This window comes from Symphalangus syndactylus, chromosome X (genome assembly GCF_028878055.3).
Source record: "Symphalangus syndactylus isolate Jambi chromosome X, NHGRI_mSymSyn1-v2.1_pri, whole genome shotgun sequence".
Lineage (NCBI taxonomy): Eukaryota > Metazoa > Chordata > Mammalia > Primates > Hylobatidae > Symphalangus > Symphalangus syndactylus.
Window position 1 is genome coordinate 139,626,090 of NC_072447.2, and position 24,427 is coordinate 139,650,516.

A 24,427-nucleotide genomic window follows, 5' to 3' on the forward strand; every position below is an offset into this window, starting at 1 on the left:
GCTGGGACTACAGGTGCCGGCCACCACGCCTGGCTAATTTTTTTGTATTTTTAGTAGAGACGGGGTCTCACCGTGTTAGCCAGGATGGTCTTGATCTCCTGACCTTGTGATCCGCCCGCCTCGGCCTCCCAAAGTGCTGGGATTACAGGCGTGAGCCACCACACCTGGCTACAGTTGACTCTTGAACAACATGGGGATTAAGGGCACTGAGCCCCCATGCAGTTGAAAATCCATGTATATCTGCGCCCGGCCAAAAATAAATTGTTATTTTTTTTTTGAAGAATATGATTTTAAAATGCTGACAAAGCATTTACCTCACCAAAAAGAAGTGAAGTTACTGCCTGAGATCACTTTGGAGAAAATCACAGTTAGAGAATCCTCACATGAAGAGCTCACACCTTGAAAGCCCAGTGAAAGCAAGAGAGTTTCGGTAATAGAAGAAATAAGAAGTAGCCTAGAGACTGGAAAAGTAGAAAAAGGCTTCTATATGACATCACAGGAGCTAGTATCTCACACCTTTAATTTTCTTTTTTTAATTTTTAAAAAACTTGAAACAAGTACTCTAGCTTGGCATAAAGTAATGTTATCTTAGGGGAAACCCAGCTTTCTTTCTGTCCTCATTTTTACCCATTAAAGAGTCATTTTTATGAATAAAAGTCAACTCCTGACCATCTACATGTAGACTCTTTAAATACACAAGCTATCCAAAATGAAATTTTAAAAGTTCATTTCCATTCAAATACCCATTCATTATCCATTCAACAAATATTTATTGCCGGGCGCGGTGGCTCACGCTTGTAATCCCAGCACTTTGGGAGGCCGAGGCGGGTGGATCACGAGGTCAGGAGATCGAGACCACAGTGAAACCCCGTCTCTACTAAAAATACAAAAAAAATTAGCCGGGCATGGTGGCGGGCGCCTGTAGTCCCAGCTACTCGGAGAGGCTGAGGCAGGAGAATGGCGTGAACCCGGGAGGCGGAGCTTGCAGTGAGCCGAGATCAGGCCACTGCACTCCAGCCTGGGTGATAGAGCAAGACTCCGTCTCAAAAAAAAAAAAAAAAAAAAAAAACAAATATTTATTGAACACCTGGTGTCTATGCCAGGCAGTAATACATAAATTTGTTTTAAGATGAGAAATAAAAAGAACACTATATAAAATCTGGCAAATGAAGTCACCCACAGGTACATTAGCCCTAAGACCATTTTCTATTCTGTTGTCTCTCTACTTGAAGGTGATTTTTTAATCTTGAATCAAGATTTGCCTCAATACACAACACACTCCCAAATACCAGTCCTTCTTCAGAGAATGCAAAGTGGTTATACAAACAGTGTAAATGCTTATTTCCACCATCACAATGTATATTCTCACAAAAAAGTTGTTAAACTTCTTTTGTTAGTGAAAGACTGCAGTCTCCCGATTTGCATACATTTCTCAGAAATTATTAGTACATACCTCTCTTTTGCTGGAGACCTCCTCATGAAGAACATACAAATTAGTGTTCAGGCCTGCTTCACAGGCAGGGCTTTTCATAAATGATGTTAAGAGTTTGACACCTTAAAGATGCCTCTTAAGGCCGGCGCGGTGGCTCACACCTGTAATCCCAGCACTTTGGGAGGCCAGGGGGGCGGATCACTTGAGATCAAGAGTTCAAGACCAGCCTGAGCGACATAGTGAAACCCCAGCTCTACTAAAAAATACAAAAAATTAGCCGGGCATAGTGGCACGTGACTGTAATCCCAGCTACTTGGAAGGCTGAGGCAGGAGAATTGCTTGAACCCAAGAGGCGGAGGTTACAGTGAGCCAAAATCGCACCACTGCACTCCAGCCTGGGCAACAGAGCAAGACTCTGTCAAAAAAAAAAAAAAAGCCTCTTAAAATAACGTCCATGCTTCCAAGAAGTAGGGAAACATCTTTGTTATTGTTGAGGGTGAGACAAGTCCTTAATAATAGTTTCACTTGCTGCTTTGCAAACTGCTGCATTTTATCTCACCTTAATTTAATTCCTTATTTTCCCTGTTGCCCTATTCACTCACTCAATTGACATGTCTGATCTCTGGAATAATATTCAAGTCCCCAAGAAAGTATAAAGCTTGGATTTTACCAGATTTGCCTAAGTAGAACTTAATTAGGAAGGTAAATCTTCTGCCAGAAGTCCAATAGAAATGATATGTGACTACATGCTGTTTTGGATGATCTACATCTCTAAGCCCATACATCTCTTTGTGTGATAAGGCCCAGTTTGCCAGGGTATGACAAAGCCTGAAGCTAATCGGACAGATATCTAGTGTCATAGGTCTTTCTTCCAGCTGACAGCAGAGGAAGTGCCATTGCCCATGTTGAAATGCAGATACAGAGTAGCTTCTGGACTAAGTGGACATACACAACCCCCTCTAAAAAACTGGTAAAGGGAGGGCCCTAAGAAACTGGCAAGTGCCTTCACACTTCCTCATTTGCAATTCAAAGGCCCAACTCTGCATTTCCTCTCGGTACCAACCCCAAATATCATCAGCAATCGCTCTGCATACCTTATGCTGTGCTGGCAACATCACATCACCTCTCAGACTGATCCTTGAGGGCCACCTCAATGATAACAATAAGACCAAGTTAGAATGGGGCTGGAGTAGGGGATAGCTGGCCAAGATTGTGTGGTTTGAATAAAGAGGTATATTGTGTTCTGTTGTCCCCAGAAACAGCCTGGATTACAGTCAACATTAAAACCAAATTAGAGTGAGTTAGATTTAAAACAAGATAATTTACATCTCCAGTCAGGAAGATTCTAATAATTAATCAAATTTTCTAACAAAATGCATTCCTTTTGGTATATGTTTGGTATATTCACCCCAATTCAGACACAATGCCTTTCTTCTTTAGATATTACATACTGTGTTTTTTAAATAGAAGCCATTGATTTTTATTTTCCCCCTCAACTATGCCCAATTCATCAGGTTTATTGCTTATTTCCTGAAGGCAAGAGGTTTTTGGCAATCATCACCAAAAATAAAAGACCATTCATTGTATTGTTTAACTTAACTTAAACGATCATCTTGCTTTGGGGTGTATTTTAAAATTTCAAGCAATTTTAATTTTAAAATAAATATGTCTGTTTTAAAAGACAAAAATTAAACTAGTTCATCCAGGTAAACATGAGCAACTGAAAATAGTCTTTTCTCACATTCTTCTAGTTTATGCATAGACTAGAAAAGAATGAAAAGATCTGATTTTTCAATACCCGGAGGAATCCATCCAAACTGTTTCTATTATTAGAACACAAAATGGTAGCTCAAGAAGTTACTGTGGTTAACAACTGAATAATTCATAGTCTCTGAAGAATTCAGCTGCTTTGTCTTCTCCAGTTCCTCTTTACAACTGGATCCCCAAATATATTTCTAGTCCTGAGCTGTTATAAAGGAAACCATACACAAATTGTTTTCAGCAGTTAAAAATTGACCATGCTAAGCATTGAGAACAACAGCAAAACAATAAGCTAGGGAAAGAACAAGAACTCTTACAAGGAGTTCCTAAAACTCTTCAGATTGCATATATATTGTCTGAAACTGTAGTTAAAAATTCCAATCTCTGTTCCGTGGATATCACTGGGCTGCAATATCACGGAAATTTAAACTGTCTTTATGTAGCCTTCCAAATAAAATATAAAAAACCAATTAAATATAATATCTAAATTATTTTAAACACATTTCAACACACTGTAATCTAAATTTGAATTATTTTCTATGATGAAAAGCACAGAGACTTAAACTCAGAAACGAAAGCACTTTAATAGTGAGTGAAAGATGCTAATAATGTTGAAGGATTAATTTCTGCTGTTAAGCATGGAGAACAGAGGCCAAGTCTGACATCACTATTCATCTAAGACGCCCAGAAATATTCAACTTTGTTTTGCCTTCTAGAGATGTGTTAAGTATTAGAAAATATGTGAGGTTTTTACCTTTGACTTTATTTTTAAAAACATTTTCCCAAAAACAAGTGGTCTCTGCTGAATAGAGCATAGAACTGAGAGAGAAAATGGCTGGATTTTTTTTTCCTATTTCAAGTTTTAGCCCTGTCTAAATTCCAAATGTAACTAGTAAAACCTCAGAACCCTTGGAAAGCCCACAGTTTACCCTTCTTTTTTTTTTTTTTTTTGAAACGGAGTTTAGCTCTTGTCACCTAGGCTGGAGTGCAATGGCATGATCTCAGCATCTCAGCTTACTGCAACCTCCACCTCCCGGGTTCAAGCAATTCTCCCACCTCAGCCTCCTGAGTAGCTGGGATTACAGGCACCCGCCATCATGCTCAGCTAATTTGGGTACTTTTGTGGAGATGGGGTTTCACCATGTTGGCCAGGCTGGTCTTGAACTCCTGACCTCAGGTGATCCTCCGGCCTCAGCCTCCCAAAGTGCTGGGATTACAGGCGTGTGCCACCATGCCAGCCTGCCCTTCCAATTTTTTTAAATGTTAAATCTTCAAAAGGAAATCTTTCTAAAAATCAATGACTCACTTCTTAAACAGAGTTAGCTTACCATAACTGAACTAAGTGAACTTTTTTAAAAATAATGCAATGTTTTTTATCTAATATATCCCAGAACACTGATCTACTGGGATATATTAAAATTCCAGTTAGGAACTAGCTTTTATTGAGAGTTCACTCAGTGCCAAGGACGGTGCTAAGTGCTTTACTTGCTTTCTTTCATTTAACCCTAGGAAGAGGCATATAATTTTTTTTTTTTTTAACCAAAGTCTCTCTCTGTCGTCCAGGCTGCGGTGCAGTGGCACAATCTTGGCTCACTGCAACCTCCACCTCCCAGGTTCAAGCGATTCTCCTGCCTCAGCCTCCCAAGTAGCTACAATTACAGGCTTGCACCACCATGCCTGGCTAATTTTTGTATTTTTAATAGAGATGGGGTTTCATCATATTGGTCAGGCTGGTCTTGAACTCCTGACCTCAAGTGATCTGCCTGCCTCAGCTTCCCAAAGTGCTAGGATTATAGGCATGAGCCACTGTGCCCAGCCAGAAGCATATACTTAATAAGTGGTATTACTACTACCTCCTAGGACGTTAGCATATACCTAATAAGTGGCCAACCAGGTCAGTCCATGTCCAAAGCTCAAGCTCATAGTCCCTGCACTGGTATACTACTTCTCAAGAAAAAAAGGCTGCCCTAACCAGGAATCAAACCCAGACCAAGGCAGGAAAAGGAACATATTCTAGCGACTAGACCACACAGCATGCCTGACACCACATCAAAAGTCCCCAGAGAGTTATGTGTTTGGGGGTCTGCTATTTATAGTTTTTCTGTCTCCTTTGCTGACATGCTGTTGATTTCAGTTATTCCACGTTGTACATAGCTATATAGAGTTTCTGCCATTGCCAGCGTACCTAATCTAGAGCAGCCCCTCATTTCCCTTTATCACAACTTTCTATTTAGATACTATTTTCCAGTTTACAATGTGCTTTCACATACCTTACCTCATCTCATTTAATCTACTATTTCTAATCAGTTTCAGGGTGAGCAACCAGATTACCCATAATGCTAACATGCTGAGATAAGTAAAAGCAATTAGGCTTTGAGCAAGGGCCTGAAGCAGTGTCCTATGAATAAAGTACATAATTCTTAGTACAAAGATGGGATGTCTCCTTTGCAGCCCAGATCTTCTCTGAGTACTCAGTCACTCTATCAATCTTTCATCTAACAAACCCTTCCTAAGCACTTGCTCTGTGCCATGTCCTATACTGGGTGCTAGGGTTATAAAGATGATCAGGGCCAGGCACGGTAGCTTATGCCTGTAATCCTAGCAGTTTGGGAGGCCAAGTCGGGTGGATCACTTGAGGTCAGGAGTTCAAGACCAGCCTGGCCAATATGGTGAAACCCCATCTCTACGAAAAATACAAAAATTAGCCGGGCATGGTGGTACGCGCCTGTAATCCCAGCTACTCAGGAAGCTGAGGCAGGAGAATCGCTTGTACCTAGGAGGCAGAGGTTGCAGTGAGCAGAGATCGCACCACTGCACTCCAGCCCGGGCAACAGAGCGAGACTCTGTCTCAAAATAAATAAAGAAATAAAATAAAGATGATCAGGCTCCAGTTCCTACCTCTGAAAAGTTCTGAGACCAGCAGATGTGTTCACAAATAAACCAAAGCAAGGGTGGACGAGCAGTATAAAGGTAGCTTGGCACAAGGGATTATGGGAAAATGAGTGTAAGCTGCCCAATTTTGCTGAGAAGACTGTCCAGAAGATTCCAGGCTGAGAAGAAAGTTGGGATCTCCTTCTGTATGGTTCTCAGCTTAGTGGCAGACACTTGAGGTCACTAGGTTGCTGAAGTCTGGATAAACCAAGGAAATGGTTCTCAACTCTGGATACACATTAGAATCACTTGCAGAGCTTTCAAAAAAAAAAAAAAATCACGAGGCTTGTCTGATTTGGGAAATGGCTGGACAGTACCTACTAAAGCTGAACACATGCAGACCCTATGACCTAGCAGTGCCACTGTAATGCATAAACCCAACAGAAATGGGTGTATATATTCTCCAGGAGACACTCACGAAGATCTTCATAGTAGCATTGTTCACAGCAAACAAAAACTGGAAACAATGTAGATGTCCATCAACAAGTGAATAGAAAAATAAAACATGGTATATCCATACAATGAAATATTATATGCAAGAAAAAAAGTGAACCACTACTAGCTGCAACAACATGGATGACTTGTACAAATATTATGCTGAGTGAAAGAAACCTCATACAAACGAGTACATACTGTATGAGTCCGCTCATATAGAGTACCAAAACAGGCGGGAAGGCAGGGAATCTACTATGATAGTGGTGGATAGTCATGATAGTAGTGCCCCATGGCAAGGCACAGTGACTGGGAAGGGGCATGAGGATAGCTTCTGGGCACCGATCCTGTTCTGTTTCTTAATAAGGGTGCAGACTGTATGAGTGTGTCAGTTTGTGAAGATTCACCAAACGATATACTTAGGATTTGTGCAATTTCCTGAATGTAAATATAAAGTTGATTTAAGCATTTTTTTAAAAAAGGAATACCAGTGGCTGGGCCTCATTGAGGACCAATTAACTCAAAATCTCTGGGTTATAAGACCCCAAAATTTGTATTTTTAAAAAGCATCCCAAGTGACTCCAATGTACAGCCATGTCTGAAAACAAAGGAGCTAGGTGTTCCTGTATTTATCAATAGCTTTGGGGGCAACAGCCTAGCACAAGGCAAAGGGAATGAGTTCTGGAGTCAGGTACATCAATGATTACATTCCGGTTCTTCTTTGCACTGGCAGTGTGAGGCATCAGTCTGGATCATCTCCAAACCTTAGTTTCCACCAGGGTATAATGAGTACAATGCCACCTACCTCCCAGGAGTGTTGCAAGAGCTACATATGATAATAAACTTAAAGCACCTAGCATAGTGCCTGGAACATAGGAGGTGCCTGAGAAATGGTAGATACTCAACTCCTTTTCCTCCTTCGCATCTACGGTCCTAAGCACAGTGATAAACAGATTGCTATAAAAGAACAAAACTCATACTCTTCAATTTCCTCTCCTGAATGAGTTTCTTTGCAAAGATTGAAGTAATATTATACTTGGACTAATGATGTCAAATGAATATCAGAAATTTCTGGGCCCTGGCTACTCACTCTATTCAGCACCTGCTATCCCTGAATGTGAGTAGAGGCAGACTGTAGGTAAATAGAAACCACAGACCATCCTTTGAAAAACTCTGCTCCTGTCCTTACCCCTAAGAACAGCACCAGCCCCGCACAAGCACAGACAAGGCTGAGATGTGAGTAGGCAAAAAGAATAGAAAAAAATTGGTAGCTTGGAAGACATACCATCCATAAAATGTGCCAAATAAAACACCTTTGTATAAAATGTCACATTTTAGTAAAAACAAATGAACAAAGAAAAAACCTAGGCTGAAAGCAGGAGATCCAGGTTAGAGTTTTGATCCTACCAGTGATAAGCTGTATGACTTCGATTAACTAAACTTTTCTGTTTCTTTGTCAAGTGAAAGTAATGCCATCTCTCCTACATCCTTTACAAGGGCACAGGGAGTTTCAGATAAGTAGAAGGCATTAAAAAAATTAAGCACCAAAGAAATGCAATATGAGAATAGTAGCTGGAAATTTACTTTGTTCAAAACTCCAAACATCTGCCCCGGCACCCAGACTAAGACAGAACACTCCCTTGTTTTAACTGCTCTAAGCACACCCAAAGCGTACACCGGCCTGAAGCTGGCTTATTATGTAAGAAGGGACTGCAGCATTGCCTGGCATGTAGCATAATACTTTGCTGAAGAGAAATCCTTGGAAATGCCTCAGCTGAAGCACAAGGGCAGGCCCAGGCCTTACGTTTTGGAGAGAGGTGCTCTCAGTCACAGAATTCCAGACTGTGGCTGGAGCAAATGATGTCATCACAGATCCTCTTACCATGGTCAATGTCAAAATTAAGATAGGAAGTCCAAGGACACTATGAGTTTTCCAGGCAAATATAAGTTTTAAAAAAAACAGTTTGAACCTTTGAATCTTGCCTTTAAAATTACTAATACTTTACAGAACATCAACTGAAATTTATCCTATTTTGTAAGGTTTTGGGGGGGGGTTATGCGAAGTTTTTATTGACGAAAATATACATAATTGCAGAGGAAAATATATTCATTTACTGTATTTTTACTCCCACTACACATTAAGAAAAGGGAAAAATATCATGTGAGTTACCCCTCTATCCAAAAACAATAACAAATCAAAAATGAAAATATAAAACCTTTGAAGAGGCAGAGATAAACTTGAGGGCTCTCCGCTGCAGAGCTAAGAAACGAAATAGCTCAAATACCTGTTGGGTTCCTAAATGACTGGAAAATGAAAACTTGAAATTAACTACAGACACTTTGGAACACCTTGTAGAATACAGGTCTTTTCCATCCACAAACCATTCCTGCGACAGATCTCTGTACTTAACGCAGAAAACATCTCCAAATGTATGGATGCTCGGGGTTGGGAGGGCATCACATTAGTATTAAAAATGGTACTGTTGACTCCTGCTCTGGTTCTGGGGGAAGGAAAGAATCCAGTCGGATGCAAACCTTGCGGCCTGAGCTGGACAACTCGCCCCTAAGTTTGGCGCGTCCTCGCTCTGCGCCCTTGGCCCCCATCTCCCCCTTCCCGGCACCCTGGATCTCAGCGAACTGTGAGGCCCTGGCAGAGAACGGACCCCGCAGCTGGGGCTGCGAGCCACGGCAGTGGGGAAGAAGGGCGGTTCCTCTCCAAAGGGGGTCCTTCGGCACCCACCCCCGGGCCCTCGCGCGCTCCCCTTCCCCTGACCCTTTTGCCCCCAGGCAGGTCACCTGGCTCGGCCGCTGCCCGCCTGTCCTCCGGCTGCTCCCTCACTCCAGCCGCGCCGCCGCCGCCTCCTGGAAGCCGCTCGCCCTCCCGAGTCACGGGGCCGGCGAGCGGGCGGGCAAGCCTGTGCCAAGGCTGCGGGAACCGATCAACCCAGCCGGAGCTGGGACCCTGCCCTGAGCGCGGCCGCCACCAGGGCGAAACTGGAGAGCTGGGCTAGGCTCGTCCCAGCGGGGAGGGGCTGCTGCAACTTTGCGCCTGGACGCGGGCGAGGAGGGGGCGCCCGTCTCCAAACTCTGTGCCGCGCCCGCAACCTCTCCAGCCCAGGGATTGCTTTTTAATCTAAAGGGAAGTCAGAGTCTTGTCCTCAAGTTCTTGTTGCCATAGCCGTGCCGCTCGGCGGGCGGAGGATCGCGGGGCCGAACTGGGGGTGCCGGAGGCGCGCCCCGCTGGGTGCGCTGGCTGCGAGCCGGGCGAGGGTGCGCGGGGTGGCGACTGGAGGGGAGCGACTGCCGGGGGAGCCAGCCCGCGAGGCTTCTCCAGACCACGCTCAGCTGCCCGCGCTGGTCCCCTCCTGCCCGCAGCCGGAGCCGAGCAGCGGAGGGAAAGCGGCCTGGAGGCACTGGGCCAGCAGCGGGTAAGCAGTGACCCGGACCTGGATCGCAGAAGTAGGAACTGGAAGTGACAGCGGCGCAGGCAGAGCAGCAGCAGCAGCAGCAGCAGCAGCAGCAGCAGCAGCAGCCCTGGTAGCTGTGGCAGCAGCAAAAGCCGCGGTATACCCGCGGCGGCCACACTGCGCATGCTGCTGCCGCCCGCTTCAGCCCCTGCCCGAGGGCTGCCGGTGCCTGGCATGCTGCAGGTCACTGCCAGAGCTTCGGGCGGGATTCCCGGACTCATGGACTAGCCCTTTCTGGTGGCCTGCTTCCTCCCTCACCCCCAGATGCAACTCAGAACCCCCAAACTCTATGGTGAGCCGCTGAGACACCCGAGAATCGTTGGCTCTCCAGATGCCCTTCACATACCACCCTTCCTCCAACTATCCTAGATGCCCTTCCCGGCCTCTCTGATAACAGGCGCCAAATCAAATAGTCTCTTTGAGAGAGAATGAAAACGTTCATGATAGATGGGAAATATTTAAAATCTTACTCAATGTCTAATATTTACAGAAATACAATGCACTCTGTAAAACATTAGGATGGCCAGACTCATGGGTGACATTTAATGTAACTCTTGGAAATTCCATTAAGCATGTCAGATTTGCACAACAGAAGAAAAGAACTTGCCAAAATCCTCTTTGGTCTTCCTACTAGTTCCAACTGAGCAGCTAAATATGCAAAGCTTTGCCTAGCGGAAACTGATGGAAATGGGCCAGTTAAAAACAGACATTACAACCATTAGACATTACCCAACCCCTACTCTAGTCTCCTCATTTTACAGATGACTCAACTGAGGCCTGGAAAAGGAGATCCTGACTTCACACAAGTGGCAGGGTCAGGGCTTGAAGGAAGATCTGCTGATACCCGTTACAACTACTGGTAATTGTAGTGGTTAGGCCGGGCCTTGTGCCTAACTCCTCCCAGGAGGCACCGCGCTGCTAGATATTTAGTCTTGACTCATGATCATTAGTAGAGCTGCCTTACTTTCAGAACTGCTTCCCTGCAGAGCAGCCCCTGGGAAATGGCAAATCGTCCATCCCACAAGCCTCACTTTGGGGAGGGCACCCATGCTGTTCCGGTGACAAGGCAGATGGAGTGACTCAGGGAGACAGGAGGGAATGAGGGGGTGGGGGCAGAGAAAAAAACATACTGCTACCAGCTGGTACTGGAAAGAAAGAAAGAGAGAGAGGGAGAAAGAGAAAGAGAGGGAGAGAGAGTAAGAGAGGGAGAAAGAGAGGAGGAAGAGAGGGAAGGAGGAAGAAAGAAAGTGAAATAAGTACTAATTGAACCTCATATACATTCAGTGAAATCCTTCCAGAATAAAATATCTTAAAAAAAAAATAAACTTGGGGCTGGGTGCGGTGGCTCACGCCTGTAATCCCGGCACTTCGAGAGGCAGATGCAGATGGATCACTTGAGGTCAGGAATTCGAGACCAGCCTGGCCAACAGGGCGAAACCCTGTCTCTACTAAAAATACAAAAATTTGCTGGGCATGATGGCGGGCACCTGTAATCCCAGCTACTTGGGAGGCTGAGGCACGAGAATCACTTTAAACCGGGAGGTGGAGTCTGCAGTGAGCCTAGATCATGCCACTGCACTCCAGCTGGGTGACAGAGCGAGACTCCATCTCAAAAATAAATAAAAATAAATAAATAATAAACTTGGCTCAGGAGCAGAATAGGAGATGGTAGGGTGTCCCTGGCAATGGGTTGGTAGTAACGGTGGAAGAGGACAAAGGCAGATTACCTTCTGGGGATAAGGCAGAGGAAAGGGTTGGCTAACAGGAAAACCACAGGTTTAGAGCTTTCAGAGACCAGTCGATCATGTAGTTGTAGCCAGGACAATGCAATCAAAGAGGTACTACCCAGGCCATTCTTGACTGATCGGAAGAATTGTAGGTGTCCCCAACTCTCACCAACTTCAGGGGCAACACAAGAATAAAACTGCCATTGCTAGAACTTGTGTTGTTGAGAGACATCAGTGACCCTCTACCTAGACAGGAGGATTCTTCCATACATTCTGGAAACTTTTCACTTGGGACCTGAGTATTTTCCCTGCTTTCTCCATTCTGTAAGAAAGTAAGAAAGATATATTTGGTTCACAAAAAGGAAATACAAATAGACTATAAAGGGATAAGAGGATGTCCAAACTCATTAGTAATCATGAAATACAAATTACAGCAATAAATGAAATGCCGTTTTCATCCATCAGTTTAGCAAACATTAAAGACAAATAATATCCAGTGTTGCCAGAGACAGGAAGAAGACACTGTGTACACTATTGGTGAGAGTGTAACTTGGTATAACATTTTTGTAGGGCAATTTGACATTATCATAATTTTACACAGTAATCCAATTTCTATAAAGAAACATCCTTCAAGAATAATCACTGATGTGCACAAATTTCTATGTGCATATATAACATGATCTACTGGGTTTTATCCCAGGAATGCAAGATTGATTTAATATATGAAAATCAATTGATGTAATACAGCATACAAATATAATAACAAACAAAAACCAGTGGTCATTTTAACAGACGTAGAAAAAGCATTTGACAAAATCCAACTCTTTTCATGATAATAAACAAAACAAAACACTTATAACAAACTCAGAATATAAAGAAACCTTCTCAATCTGATAAAGGCCATTTACCAAAAACCCACATCTAACATCATACTCAATGGTGAAAGACTGTCTGCTCTCATCACTTCTATTAAACATTGTACCAGAGGTTCCAGCCAGAAAAATTAGGGAAGAAAATGAAATAAACGGCATCCAGATTGGAAAGGAAGAAGTAAAACTATCTCTATTCACCAATGGCATACTCTTGTATAAGAAAACCATATGGGAATCCACTAAAAACTATTCCAACTAATGAATAAGTTCATCAAAGTGAAGAATACAAGATGAATATTTAAAAAGCAATAGGGCAGGCACCATGGCTCACACCTGTAATCCCAGCACTTTGGGAGGCCAAGACAGGTGGATCACTTGAGCTCAGGAGCTCACGACTAGCCTGGGCTACATGGTGAAACCCTGTATCTATAAAAAATACAAAAATTAGCCAAGCATGGTGCTCCACACCTGTGGTCACAGCTACTCAGGTGGCTGAGGTAGGACAATCACCTGAGCCCAGGAGTTTGAGACTGCAGTGAGCTGTAATCACACCACTGCACTCCAGCCTGGGCAACAGAGTAAGACCTTGTCTCAAAAAATAATTATATTTATATACACTTGCAGTGAACAATTTAAATACCAAATCAAGAAAACAATCCTATTTTTGATAACACCAAAAATAATAAAATCCTTTGGAATAAATTGAACCAAGGAGGTACAAGACATGTACACTGAAAAGTACAAAATATTGCTGAATGAAATTAAAGACAAATAAGTGGAACTACATCCCATGTTCATGGATTCAAACATTTAATATTATTAAGATAGCAACACTCTCCAAAGCAATCTACAGATTGAACACAATCACTATCAAAATCTCAGCTGGCCTTTTTTGCAGAAATTGACAAGCTGATCCTAAAATTCATATGGACATGCGAGGGATCCAGAATGGCCAAAGTGATTTTGAAAATGAAGAACAAAGTTGAAGGACTCATACCTTCTGCCTTTAAAACTTACTACATAGCTACATTAATCAGTTCAATGGAGGAATTGGTTAATGTTGTCTTTTCAACAAATGATACTGAAACAACTGGATGTGCATATGCAAAAGAATGAATTTGGACCCCTACCTCCTACCATATACAAAAATTAACTCAAAATAGATCAAAGACCTTAATGTAAGAGGTAAAACTATATTATTCTTAGAAAAAAACAGGAAAAAAATTCTTCAAGACATTTGATTATGAAAGAGTTTCTTAGATATGACACCAAAAGCACAAGCAACAAAAGAGATGAATTTGGCTTCATCAAAATTAAAAACTTTTGGACAGGCAATAACAAATGCTGGAGAGGATGTGGAGAAAAGGGAACTCTCATACACTGCTGGTGGGAATGTAAATTAGTACAATCATTATGGACAGTTTGGAGGTGCCTCAAAAAACTGAAAATTGAGCTACCATATGATCCAGCAATCCCACTGCTGGGTATGTTACCCAAAAGAAAGGAAATCTGTATATGGAAGAGATAATGGTGCTCCTATGTTTGTTGAAGTACTGTTCACAAATAGCTAAGATTTGGAAGCAACCTAAGTGTCCACCAACAAATGAATGGATAAAGAAAATGTGGTATGTATACACAATAGAGTACTATTCAGCCATAAAGAAGAATGAGAATCAGTCATTTGCAACAACATGGATGGACCTAGAGATCATTATGTTAAGTGAAATAAGCCAGGTACAGAAAGACAAACATCACATGCCTTCACTTATTTGTGGGATCTAAAAATAAAAGCAATTGAACTAATGGACATAGAGAGTAGAAGACAGGTTACCAGAGGCTGAGAAGTGTATTGGGGAAGGAGGTAGGGATGGTTAATGGGTACAAAAAAATAGAAAGAATGAATAAGGCCCATTTGATAGCACAACAGGGTGACTATAGTCAATAATGTACTTATTAAAATAACTTAAAGAGTGTAATTGAATTGTTTGTAACACAAAGGATAAATGCTTGAGGGTATGGATACCCCATTCTCTGTGATGGGATTATTACACATTGCATGCCTGTATCACAACATTTCATGTACCCCACAAATATATACACCTGCTATGTACCCACAAAAATTGAAAGTAAAAAACAAAAATGTCTAATTAATAAATTTTTGTGGGCCAGGCACAGTGGCTTAGGCCTGTAATCCCAGACTTTTGGGAGGCTGAGGCAGGTGGATCACTTGAGGCCAGGAGAGCCTGGCCAGCATGGCAAAACCCCGTCTCTTCTTAAAAATACAAAAATTAGCCAGGCATAGTGGCAGGCGCCTGTAATTCCAGCTACTTGGAAGGCTGAGGCATGAGAATCACTTGAACCCAAGAGGCCAAAGTTGCCATGAGCCAAGATTGCACCACTGCACTCCAGCCTGGGCGACAGAGCAAGACTCCGTCTCAAACAAACAGACAACAACAACAAAAAAAAAATTGTGTTACAAAGGACACTATCAAGAAAGTGGTGGGGTGCTTCAGAGAGCACTTTGTTCCCAGATGTCTCAGCAGACTTTCCTGATCAGTTACTAAATGTGTGATCCTCTAAAGATCCTAAGACATTGTAGCCATATGAGAACACACAGATGGACGTTACTTGGAGAAGCCAACTGGCCACCCAGAGGACCAGAAGGCAACAGCTTTTTTAATGTGGTCACCATGCCCCACAGCCCAATACTCAATTTGTCGTTACGGTGCTGCATCTGCGGCTCCATTTTTCTGCATTTCCAAGCTGACAATTTAAAGGCGGTATTCTTTCTTTAGATAAATAATAGTGTGTTCTAAGCAACAGTCAATCCCTGCTCTTCTTGCTTTTTGTACATCTACAGTTTTATAGAGTCAACAAAAATCTATTAGGTATGTCCTATGCCAGGCACTGTGCCAGGCACTTTGGGCCCGAGAGAGACTCTATCCAGTGACATTTGCAAATATTTATGTTTAGGTCTGTTTTCCAGCTACCTGGAAGCTTGAGAAAAGATGATGAGTCTTCTTGGCTGCTTCGTGCTCCCCAGCTCAGCTTTCGGTCTCATTCCTTATGTATTGATTTTATTAGTCTTCTTTCTGGGTTCTAGAAGTGCTTCGATATGGCTCCTATATATCCCTTACAAGAATAATTTTGCACACAACAATGCAGAGAACATTACCTAGTAACAATACCACAGAAAACAGCTATTGTGTATGCCTTATGTGCAGTGCTATATTAAGTGCCTTGGATGTATTATCTCATTTGATCCTTAAAACAATCATATACAGCAGATATTATTAATGTCTTCATTGTACAGATGAGGAAAAAGGAGCATAGAGAGGTCAAGTAACTGTGCCAGAGTTATGCAGCCAGTAATTGACCAAGCCAAGATTCTAATCTAGGTCTCTCAAACTAGAGAAGGCATGTGCTTAACCACGATGCCAGATATTGCCTCATTACAATATTCATATAATGTTCAGGTCAGCATGAATTATCAAAAAGAGATAAAAATGTTTCCAGTGCCTTTTATTTAAGAAGAGAGAAAATTAAGACATACATTTTAGAAATATTTCTGTCTTGTGCTCACTTCAGCAGCCCATATACTAAAATTGGAATGATACAGAGAATATTCATATGGCCCCTGCACAAGAATAACACAAAAATTTGTGAAGTGTCCCATAAAAAATAAAAGTAATAAACATAATTTTTTTAAAAAATAAATATTTCTATCCAAAGTGGAAGAATATTTTAAGCATTGGTGCTTAAAGAGTAAGCATTAGTTATCAGAAAAATCCTGAACAATGCCTAACCTGGAAGGTGTTTCTGTATCATCCAGTATTCTTAGAACTGTAAAGAAGCTAAGTAAACCTTCTGGCAACTTTAGAATGCAGAAATCGTTGGCAACTTCACCATGTTTTTATTTGAAAAAAAAAAAAAAAAAACCATAAAATTGGCCAGGCATGGTGGCTCATGCCTGTAATCCCAGCATTTTGGGAGGCCAAGGTGGACAGATCACTTGAAGTCAGGAGCTTGAGATCAGCCTGGCCAACATGGTGAAACTCTGTCTCTACTAAAAATACAAAAATTAGCCAGGCGTGGTGGCGCATGCCTGTAATCTCAGCTACTTGAGAAGCTGAGGCATGAGAATCGCTTGAGCCCAGGAGGCAGAGGTTGCAGTGAGCAGAGATGACACCGCTGCACTCCAGACTGGGTGACAGAGCAAACATCTGTCTCAAAAAAAAAAAAAAAGGAATAAAAAAGAAAATATCATAGTATTTATTAAAGAGAAATTTAAAATTTCCTGAAGAGTCTGGACCATAATAGAAAAAAAAAGAAAATTCCATAGTAGACATTATTCTATAAGGGATATACAGTGGTCACCCATCACACCTACCTCAAAAGTCACACACACAGACCCACACATGAAAAGAGAGAGAGAAAGAAACAGAGATTGAGAGAGAGCACGCAAATTGGGCAACAGGGGAAAAAGGAATAAAATATTCTGAGACAGATATACCCTGGTCCTAGGGCTAACTTTAGGAAAAATGGTGAAGGAAGCAAAGTTTATCTGGGGCAAAGCTACCAGCATTGCTAATAATAATATCTACCACGCAGAGAATACTTACTACATTCCGGGCACTCTTCTGGGGCCTTTACATATATGAATTCATTGAAATGTCACATGATTCTATCAGACATTCAAAGAAAAATTGGTACCAATCCTACTAAAACTATCCCAAAAGACAGAGAGAGATAATTCTCCCTAAATCATTCTATGAAGCCAGTATTACCCTCAAACCAAAACCAGAAAAGGACATAACAAAAAAGGAAAACTACAGACCAGTACCCCTGATGAACACAGATGCAAAAATTCTCAACAAAATACTAGCTAACTGAATCCAATACCACATCAAAAAGATAATATACCATGATCAAATGGGTTTCATACCAGGGATGCAGGTTTGGTTTAACACATGCAAGTCAATAAATGTGATACACCACATAAACAGAATTAAAAACAAAAATCACATGATCATCTCAATAGATGCAGAAAAAGCATTTGACAAAATCCAGCATCCTTTTATGATCAAAACTCTCCACAAAATCAGCATAGAAGGGACATACCTTAAGGTAATAAAAGCCGTCTATGACAAGCCCACAGCCAACATTATATTGAACAGGGAAAAGATGAAAACATTCTTCCTGAGAACTGGAACTAGACAAGGATGCCCCCTTTCACCATTTCTGTTCAACATAGTCCTGGAAGTACTAGCCAGAGCAATCAGACAAAAGAAAGAAATAAGGGGCATCCAAATCGGTAAAGAGGAAGTCAAACTCCCACTGTTTGCTGATGATATGATTGTATACCTAGAAAACCCTAAAGACTCATCCAAAAAGCTCCTAGATCTTAAAAATGAATTCAGTAAAGTTTCAGGATACAAAATCAATATGTCAGTAACACTACTATACACCAACAGCAACCAAGCTGAGAATCAAATCAAGAACTCAACCCCTTTTACAACAGCTGCAAAAAAAAAAATAATAATAATATACTTAGGCATATACCTAACCCAGGAGGTGAAAGATCTCTACAAGGAAAACTACAAAACACTGCTGAAAGAAATCAGAGATGACACAAACAAATGGAAACACATCCTATGCTCATGGATGGGTAGAATCAATATTTTGAAAAAGACCATACTGCTAAAAACAATCTACAAATTCAATGCAATTCCCATCAAAATACCATAATAATTCTTAACAGAACTAGAAAAAACAATCCTAAAATTCATATGAAACCCAAAAAGAACACACATAGCCAAAGCAAGATTAAACAAAAAGAACAAATCTAGAGGCATCACATTACCCAACTTCAAACTATACTATAAGCCTGTAGTTACCAAAACAGCATGGTAGTGGTATAAAAACAGGCACATAAACCAATGAGACAGAATAGAGAACCCAGAAATAAAGCCCAGTACTTACAGCCAAATGGTCTTTGACAAAGCAAACAAAAACATAAAGTGGGGAAAGGACACCCTATTCAACAAATGGTGCTGGGATAATTGGCAAGCCACATGTAGGAGAATGAACTTGGATCCTCATCTCTCACCTCATCTCTCATCTCTCACCTCTCTACAAAAATCAACTCAAGATGGATCAAGGACTTAAATCTAAGACCTGAAACCATAAAAATTCTAGAAGATAACATTGGAAAAACTCTTCTAGGTATTGGCTTTGGCAAAGAGTTCATGACCAAGAACTCAAAAACAAAGGCAACAAAAACAAAGATAAATAGATGGGACCTAATTAAACTAAAAAATTTCTGCACAGCAAAAGAAATAATCAGCAGAGTGAACAGACAACTCACAATGTGGGAGAAAATATTCCCAAACTATGCATCTGACAAAGGTCTAATATCCAGAATCGATAAGGAACTCAAACAAATCAGCAAAAATAAATAAATAAATAAATAAATAAATAAATAAATAAATAAAATAAAATAAAATAAAATAAAATAAAAATAAACAAATAGGCCGGGTGCGGTGGCTCACACCTGTAATCCCAGCACTTTGGGAGACCAAGGCGGGCAGATCACCTGAGGTCAGGAGCTTGAGACCAGCCTGGCCAACATGGTGAAACCCTGTCTCTACTGACAACACAAAAATTAGCCAGGCGTGGTGGCGGGCACCTGTATTCCCAGCTACTCAGGAGGCTGAGGCAGGAGAATCGCTGGAACCAGGGAGGTGGAGGTTGCAGTGAGCCAAGATCACACCACTGCATTCCAGCTTGGGCAACAGAGTGAGACTCAGTCTCAAAAAACAAAACAAAACAAAACAAAACAAAAACAAAAAACAAATAATCCCATCAAAAAGTGGGCTAAGGACATGAATAGACAATTCTCGAAGAACATATACAAATGGCCAAGAAACATATGAAAAAATGCTCAACATCACCAAGCATCAGAAATGCAAATCAAACCACAATGAGATATCACCTCACTCCTGCAGAAATGGCCACAATTAAAAAAAACAAAAAATATTAGATGCTGGCATGAATGTGGTGAAAAGGAAACACTTCTACACTGCTGGTGGGAATGTAAACAATACAACCACTATGGAAAACCTTAAGTATGGAGATTCCTTAAAGAAGTAAAAGTAGAACTACCATTTGATCCAGCAATCCTACTACTGAGTGTCTACCCAGAGGAAAAGAAGTCACTATATGAAAAAGACACTTGCACACACATATTTATAGTAGCACAATTTGCAATTGCAAAGTTATGGACCCAGCCTAAATGCCCATCAGCCAAAGAGTGGATAAAGAAAATGTAATATACATATATATAATATGTATACATACACACACACACACCATGGAATACTACTCAGTCATAAGAAGGAACAAAATAATGGCATTCACAACAACCTGGGTGGAGGTGGAGACCATTATTCTAAGGGAAGTAACTCAGGAATGGAAAACCAAACATATGTTCTCACTTATAAGGGTGAGCTAAGCTATGAGGATGCAAAGGCATGAGAATGATGTAATGGGCTCTGGGGACTCAGGGGGAAGGGTGGGAGTGGGGTGAGGGATAAAAGACTCTACATTGGGTACAGTGTACACTGCTCAAGTGATGGATGCACCAAAATCTCAGAAATCACCACTAAATAACTTACCCACGTAACCAAACACCACCTACCTGTTCCTCCCAAACTATTGAAATAATATTTTTTAAAAAGGTCACACGAATCCTATGAATTAGGTGCCACTATTATTCCCATTTTGTAGGTAGGGAGACTGAGGCCTAGAGTCATAGTTAAATAACATGCCCAAGGTCACAAAGCTGCTAGTAAGAGAGAACTGAGATTTGAGCCCAAAAAGTTTAGCACCACAGTCCATGCTTAAACCACAACTATTTGTCCACAGATAATATGACTAATACTAGTCTATTAATATAGAGTACTTCTTCTGTCCCAGGCCCTATGCTAAAGACTCTACATAAATTATCTCATAGATCTTACGAGGTTGGAGCTCTTGGCCCTAAATTATTATGCAGTATCTTATTTGATTCTTTTTTTTTTTTTTCGAGACAAGGTCTCTTTCTGTCACTCAGGCTGGAGTGCAGTGGTGTGATCACAGCTCACTGCAACCTCCACCGCCTTTTGGGTTCAAGCGATCCTCCCACCTCACCCTCCCAAGTAGCTGGGACTACAGGCACAAGCCACCACGCCTGGCTAATTTTTGTATTTTTTGTAGAGTCACCATTTCACCATACTGTCCAGGCTGGTCTCAAACTCCCGGGCTATAGCAATCCTTCTGCCTCAGCCTAGGATTAAAGGCATGAGCCATCATGCCTGGCCTTATTTGATTCTTAAAGCAACCCCATGAGTTGGCTATTAGCACGTCCATTTTACAGATAAAAATACTGAAGCACAGAGAAGTTAAGCAACTTGATGCACGTGTAGAAGTATCACCTCCCTTTCAGTAACACTTCCTATACACACTGTAGGGATCCATATAATATAAAATAATGCAACAAAATTTACTATACAATTTCTACCTCAGAGCCAAGTTCTCTCAGCTATTCAAGGCCTCTGTTCTAAAGTATTAATGGGAAGGAGTAATAATGGCCTTTCCTCTTTTCTCAACTAGGGAGGATTACAGTGACCCTCTCCAACAGTCAGTGGCCCACTTTTGGTTCCCCTTAGTAGGGGAACACACCCACACAAGCTCTGTCACTGGAAGCCTGTTTACAAGGCTTGGATGCTGTATATAAAAGACATTATTGTTTGAGTTTTGATTTTGTTTTGTTTTTCTTGGAACTGGTTTCTGGAAAAGACAGACTAGCAATCCATTACTGGGGACCACCAGTCTGCTACCTCTGTTTAACTCAGTGGCCAATGACAGTGAAAATAAACAAGTACTTTTACTACCAATCTTGATTAGCAGAGCAAAAAAACGATGACAACAGGGAAGGCACCCGGGGTAGGCTTACTTCTACTTGGAGGGTTGCACATCCTTTCAGGAAGTCATTGATGTTGTTGATGCAGTCAGCTTCAGTTTGGGGATCCAGACAAAACTAGAGGAACACAGTGAAATGTCACCTGGAGATTGTCATCCCATGCCAAGCAAAGTATACTCATCATTTGCTGATAACTAGAGAAAGCAGGCTTCTTAAGTTGTGGGGCAACATTGCTGTCAATCCAGGAAGAGAAATAACCACTGAAGGAAGTGATGCAAAAATCTAAACGGTCGATCTTTGTTTCAAATGTCACCAAACCTTTAGTGGCAAGCCATGTCTACTTACAAGCTTTCTCTCATGCCTTCTGTTCCAGTGTGCTGATGGCAAATTAGGAAGACTAAGTTTTTTGAGCTTAGTTCTTGCTTTCAAGAAAGGAAGCAATCCCTGGTACCTCTCTCTCCTCCTTCCCCCGATAATTTAATAAAATTATATTTCCCCTTGGCTGTTCTCTACATTTGATCACATTTCTTTACATTTTATCACTATTTAATCACTCTTTCTCAAGTTTAAGAAATTATAAGTAAATTTATTTGCTCAACAAAAATACAAACTGGCTCATGAAGGCAAAAGTGCTATACTCACAGTCCATGATGACCTTAAGAAAGTAAAGTAAAATTGTACCTTTAAGCTTACTTAAAGTGCCTACTTTAGAAATTATCTATTCTCGTGATCGTGGGTTTTCAGCTATTAAAAATCTTGAATTGTTTTAAAGAGAGTAAAGTTAGTTTCACTTTGAACGCACATTGCATTCGAAACATATATCTGGTTTCTATTGCTTTTACAAACTTTATGTGACATTTTGAATTATTTCTCCTAGTTGCTATATAGTCTCTCCTTCAATGGATTTTTGTAAAAGGAAATCTACACTGATTTTAGTCAAATTGCCAATAAACACCACCAAGATCTGTTATAAATCATTCTATTTTTCCACAGACTCATAAGTACCCCAAGTTTAAAACATGTCCTCGGTACACAAGGAGATGTAACATGCATCTCCATGATAGAGCAAGCTTGTGATATGAGTGTTCTCCTTGTCCCCTGTTGCCAGTGGTGTCACAGATTTTCCCTATACTACAATTTGGGGGCCAATTACTAAAGAATAACATTTCATTTTCTTACATTTTGAAACTACAAAAACAGTAAGAAAGAATGTCTAACTCTTAGAAAAATATTAAAGTAGGAGATTCCCATGGCCTGGGAAATAGAAAAATCTCAAGAGTTACATGATTGCTGCTCTCTGGTGATAAGCAATCCCAAAGAGACTACAAATTTCCCTTACCTTTTCCACAGAGCCGGGCATGAGTCTGTTGATCAGTTTGCACAGAACTACCCCATTTTTCAGCGAGGACTTTAAAAACTCCTCCGGATCACAGATGGTCTTCTTAGGGGAATCTAAAACTCCCAAAGATATAAGCCATGTCACGATTTGTTCTTCTGGATTCATTACTGAGGACGGTACACTCCAAACAGCACTCTGGGGCAGCTGCAAGGACTAAGCCACATCCGCGATTGCATCTGCTGTTGTCTTCCTTTTTATGAGTTCTCTTCGGGTGCTTGCAGAGCAAAGGTTTAAAGCAACTTTTCTTAAACAACAGCGGAACCCACTCAAAATATGGGATTTTAAAACCACAGAGATCACGGTCCAAGATGTGGAAACAGATAAGAATTAATGTAACAATCCCGGATAACGCTGGTTTTTCCTTTCCAAAACCTGCAAAACAAATTCGTTAAGATAAAAAAAAAAGAAGAAGAAACGCACATGCACACACGCATACACACACACACGCACACAGAGTGCAAGAAGTTATAAGGGAAGAAAGTGAAAAGGATGCTGGGGAGGGAGGAGAGACAAGCAAGCAAGTGCTTTGGGAAACAGAGGTGAGCCAGCACTTCAGGGGACCTTGGAAATGAGACACTCATGGGCCAGTCTGGGAAAACACTGTCAATAAATAGTCTAGCCCCAGTGAAAATCTGGCTTCTGTTAGGAGGACGATGCCAACTGGCTCTTAGGTCAGACAGATCCGAGCCTCATGGGGAGATGTGCTGGCACAACAGGGCTCAAAGAAGGTAGACAGAAAATTCTTCCAAGAAATAGCCGGATGTCCTCATACTATCTCCCAGAGATGGTGTGTCACGATCATTCCTTGCAAAACACGTTGAGTTGCATGGTGACAACGTGCCAAGCAAACGAAGATTATGCCTGCTGTCAGCCATCACTGTGTATAAGCAGAAGCTAGAAGAATGGCATTTTACTTTGCAGCCAAAAAGCTATGTTTAGGGAAATAGGCTAAGGATAACATCTGACATCCTGTTTACTTACATTCTTTAGCAATTCTTTTTCTGGACCTGGTTCCACTACATAATCCAGCTGTAGTACCCTTAGCAAAGGCTCAGACTCAGTCACACAAGTGAGTAAAATACACTTGAAAAAACAGAATGTTCGAGAACAAAAGAGCACTTGTCCTCTGTCTACACTACAATGTGGAAGATTCTTATTTCCCCAACAAAAAAACTCTTTGCACTTAAAATACTGCTCTGAAAAAAAAAAACTGTCTATAACAAGAGATCTTCATCATTCTCAAACATTTTCAGAACCACTTGAAATAGGCGAACTATTGGGAAATTTATGATAAGGCCAACTTTAATAGTATAACCCTATGTTGGCAAATGTGTGGCACTTACCATGATTACCTCTCCTCGTGCATGGGACACATCAGATCATTTATAGATCTTTCCTACTAAGCCTCAGAATTCTTTTCAACACAGCTTCAGGCATCTACTAC

General features: G+C 41.3%; 1 protein-coding gene and 1 non-coding gene across 8 annotated transcripts in view; one reads left to right on the top strand and one right to left on the bottom strand.

Moving 5' to 3' along the window:
* ARHGEF6 (Rac/Cdc42 guanine nucleotide exchange factor 6) overlaps nucleotides 1-23,717 on the bottom strand; it is a 121,206-nt gene extending 97,489 nt beyond the window's left edge. For 4 of the 7 annotated variants that reach the window (XM_055269139.2, XM_063634912.1, XM_055269137.2 and 1 more), the window contains exons 1-2: nucleotides 22,924-23,469; nucleotides 21,618-21,701 (exon numbers count right to left, since the gene is read on the bottom strand). In XM_055269139.2, the coding sequence (XP_055125114.1) occupies nucleotides 21,618-21,701; nucleotides 22,924-23,088 (249 nt within the window). In that variant the 5' untranslated portion in view covers nucleotides 23,089-23,469. Of the gene's footprint in view, nucleotides 1-21,617; nucleotides 21,702-22,923 lie in introns of all 7 variants that reach the window. The other 3 variants (XM_055269136.2, XM_063634913.1, XM_063634914.1) reach the window with 3 other exon arrangements.
* LOC129476539 (U6 spliceosomal RNA) lies at nucleotides 16,198-16,304 on the top strand. The gene has a single exon (XR_008654976.1). It is a non-coding gene; the product is annotated as a U6 spliceosomal RNA (small nuclear RNA).
* Nucleotides 23,718-24,427: the final 710 nt, after the last annotated feature.